This window comes from Poecilia formosa, unplaced genomic scaffold (assembly GCF_000485575.1).
Source record: "Poecilia formosa unplaced genomic scaffold, Poecilia_formosa-5.1.2 Scaffold168, whole genome shotgun sequence".
Taxonomy (NCBI): Eukaryota; Metazoa; Chordata; class Actinopteri; order Cyprinodontiformes; family Poeciliidae; genus Poecilia; species Poecilia formosa.
Window position 1 is genome coordinate 286,481 of NW_006800107.1, and position 2,555 is coordinate 289,035.

The 2,555-nt window shown below is 33.7% G+C and overlaps 1 protein-coding gene across 1 annotated transcript; it reads left to right on the forward strand.

Annotated features, from left to right (window-relative positions):
• Positions 1 to 206: 206 nt before the first annotated feature.
• LOC103146814 (uncharacterized) lies at positions 207 to 2,113 on the forward strand. The gene is made up of 5 exons (XM_016677853.1): positions 207 to 265; positions 433 to 765; positions 941 to 1,210; positions 1,358 to 1,438; positions 2,025 to 2,113. Exons 1-5 carry the CDS (start codon positions 211 to 213, stop codon positions 2,111 to 2,113), a joined length of 828 nt encoding a protein of 275 aa, XP_016533339.1. The 5' UTR covers positions 207 to 210.
• The last annotated feature ends 442 nt before the right edge of the window (positions 2,114 to 2,555 follow it).

Below are 2,555 nucleotides of genomic sequence, written 5' to 3' on the forward strand. Positions count from 1 at the left end.
TCCATTGATATGTTAAATATATCAATGGTTAATTAAGATTAATCATTGTTTTTAAGTCAAAGTTGACATAAGTGGAAAAAGTGTTAAAAAAGACAAAAAAACACAAGATATGAGGAAGTAACTCCTCTTTTACCACGGAAGTATAGATGACCTAAATACTGTTGGTATCTGACAGTTTAGTTTGTCAGAACAACGAGGCACAGAGGAGAAATGGCTGAACTTAAATGGATTCATTTATTTCTGATCCTGGGGCTTCAGTTTACTGGTAAGAATATATAGAAATATTTAAATTGCTCAAATATAGCTGTTAAGGATATGTGAACAAAAGCTTTATTTACAATCCATTTTATGTTACTAAACACAGGGACCTAGTGTTTAGTAATTTCAAAAGTTCAAATTTACATTATTTTTCTCTTTCTTTTCTCTCAACAGTGTGTGCAGATGGACCATCTGTTCTCATGAGATCTGGGGATAACATGGTTTTGTCTTGCCAAGATGTGATAAATGGTCAGATAAACTGTAATGGTACCACATGGGTCTACAGTAACACCAGATACTCAGTAGAACTGGTTACACTGGGAAAGGTTAACAATGATCAGGGTAAATCTAACAGACTGAGTGTTGCAGCAAACTGTTCTCTGGTAATGAGGAACATCACAGTGAAGGATGCTGGTTATTATAATTGCCAACAATATAAACCTGGAAATGAACCCAGTAAAGACATTCTGGTTCATCAGTCTGGAGTTTATCTGTCTGTCGTCCACAGTGAGTATGAATATGAATATGAAGTCATTTTTTCTCTGCTACACTTTATCACTGTTGTAACTACTTTACCACAGAATACTTAATATTCAAAAGTATGATCTCAATAGTAGTCATAGTGACATATTTTGTATAATTTGTGTAAAATTTCTCTCCTAATATCTTATTTCCTGACCAGTGACTAAACAGAAGGAAACAGATAAAGTGACATTAAACTGCTCTGTGGAGACGCGTGGTGACTGTGGATACAGAGTGAAATGGCTGCATAACTGTTATACTGGGAGTATCACTTTGATCAACTGCACAACACGACACTCTGGCTGCTCTGCTGCAGTTTGTTTTATAGAGGATTCCTACTCACAGAGCTGTGAGTTCAAGTGTGAAGTCACAAACGGTGAAACCAAACAGGCCTTCAACTTCAACCGTCAGTCCACAGGAGATAAATCAGGTGAGAAAAGTTGCTGCTTCAGGTTAATTAAAATTATTAGCATTATCTACTCATGTAATTTCTGGTGTGGTTTTGCATGTATTTTTTTTTCCTGCTGAGTGAAAACATGAACCTAAAAACTTCTCTGTTTTCTTCATTTGTGTGCAGGTGAAACGACATGCAACGCAACAAAAAAACTTGAAGATACCACAACATCAGTTCCGACTAGAAATTCTTTGTCCAATGAAGGTAATGAATGATGTTGCATGTTACTGTGAAACTTAAGGTTGTAAGGTTATTTATTGTTGCCCGTGTGTTTGTCAGTCACTGTATGGAGTAAATGTTTGGGGGGGAAAGTTCCCAGGCTGTTGTTTATTATTTTAACCCAAATTCTTGTATGGTTAACAAACCAAATCCAAAAGATTTTGTATTGATGGATGTGTTGGAATAAAAAAAAAAAAAAACTTGCAAAAGGAGAGAGGAAGAGTTTCTGGAGGGACAATGGTAGAATCAAGCTTTTCTAGGCTGGAGACACTAGAAACAGGATGTGCTCCAAATGATATATTTACTAAAATAACAGAAGAGATGTTTCTAATATTCCATTTCATTTTGTGGTGATTAAACATGAATTTATTTTAAGGTTTTCTGCTGGTTTACATGTGAAGATGCTGCATCTTAGTTTGATTTTAAACCTGATATTTTTGCTGCAGACTTTTCTATCAGAAATTATTTGATTTATGGATGTGGACTGTCTTAGATTTCCATTTAGAGTTTGATTATGTGAAAATTAACAAATGTGAAAGTAAACTGATTTTTTTTTTTGTTTTATTTTCAGGAATAAAGTTAATCATCTTCTCTGTGGGTTTAGTGGCACTTTCAGGAACCGTTCTGGTCGTTCATATCTGGATCAAAGGTAAATACTAAAGATCTGACAGATTTCACTTCTTACAATTCAATAAACTAAAATTAACCATCCTTTTTTTGTTTTTGTTTTAGTAAACAAAGCTAAAAATAAAGTAAGTAAAACCTGGATATTCAATGATTTATGCATGTTTTTGTGGACAAAATTTTTTTGTTAAATTTGGCATAAATTAAGTTTACCTTTAAGGATATTTGCCAGATAAACCTGGATTTCCTTTGTTTATATTGCTGTTAACTATTTTTTCTTGTTTCCTCCATTCATTGTCAACAAAATAATTAGTTTTATCTCAAAATAATTGTTTGTTTTCCATTTGCAGAGTGGTGATGAAGAAGATGAACTGTGAAAAGTCTTTTGGTTTTCATCTAATTCCATTTATGAATATCAAGTCCTCAATAAATCAAGTTCCCAACTGTTGGGCTGCAGAGCAAATAGATACTTTCCTTT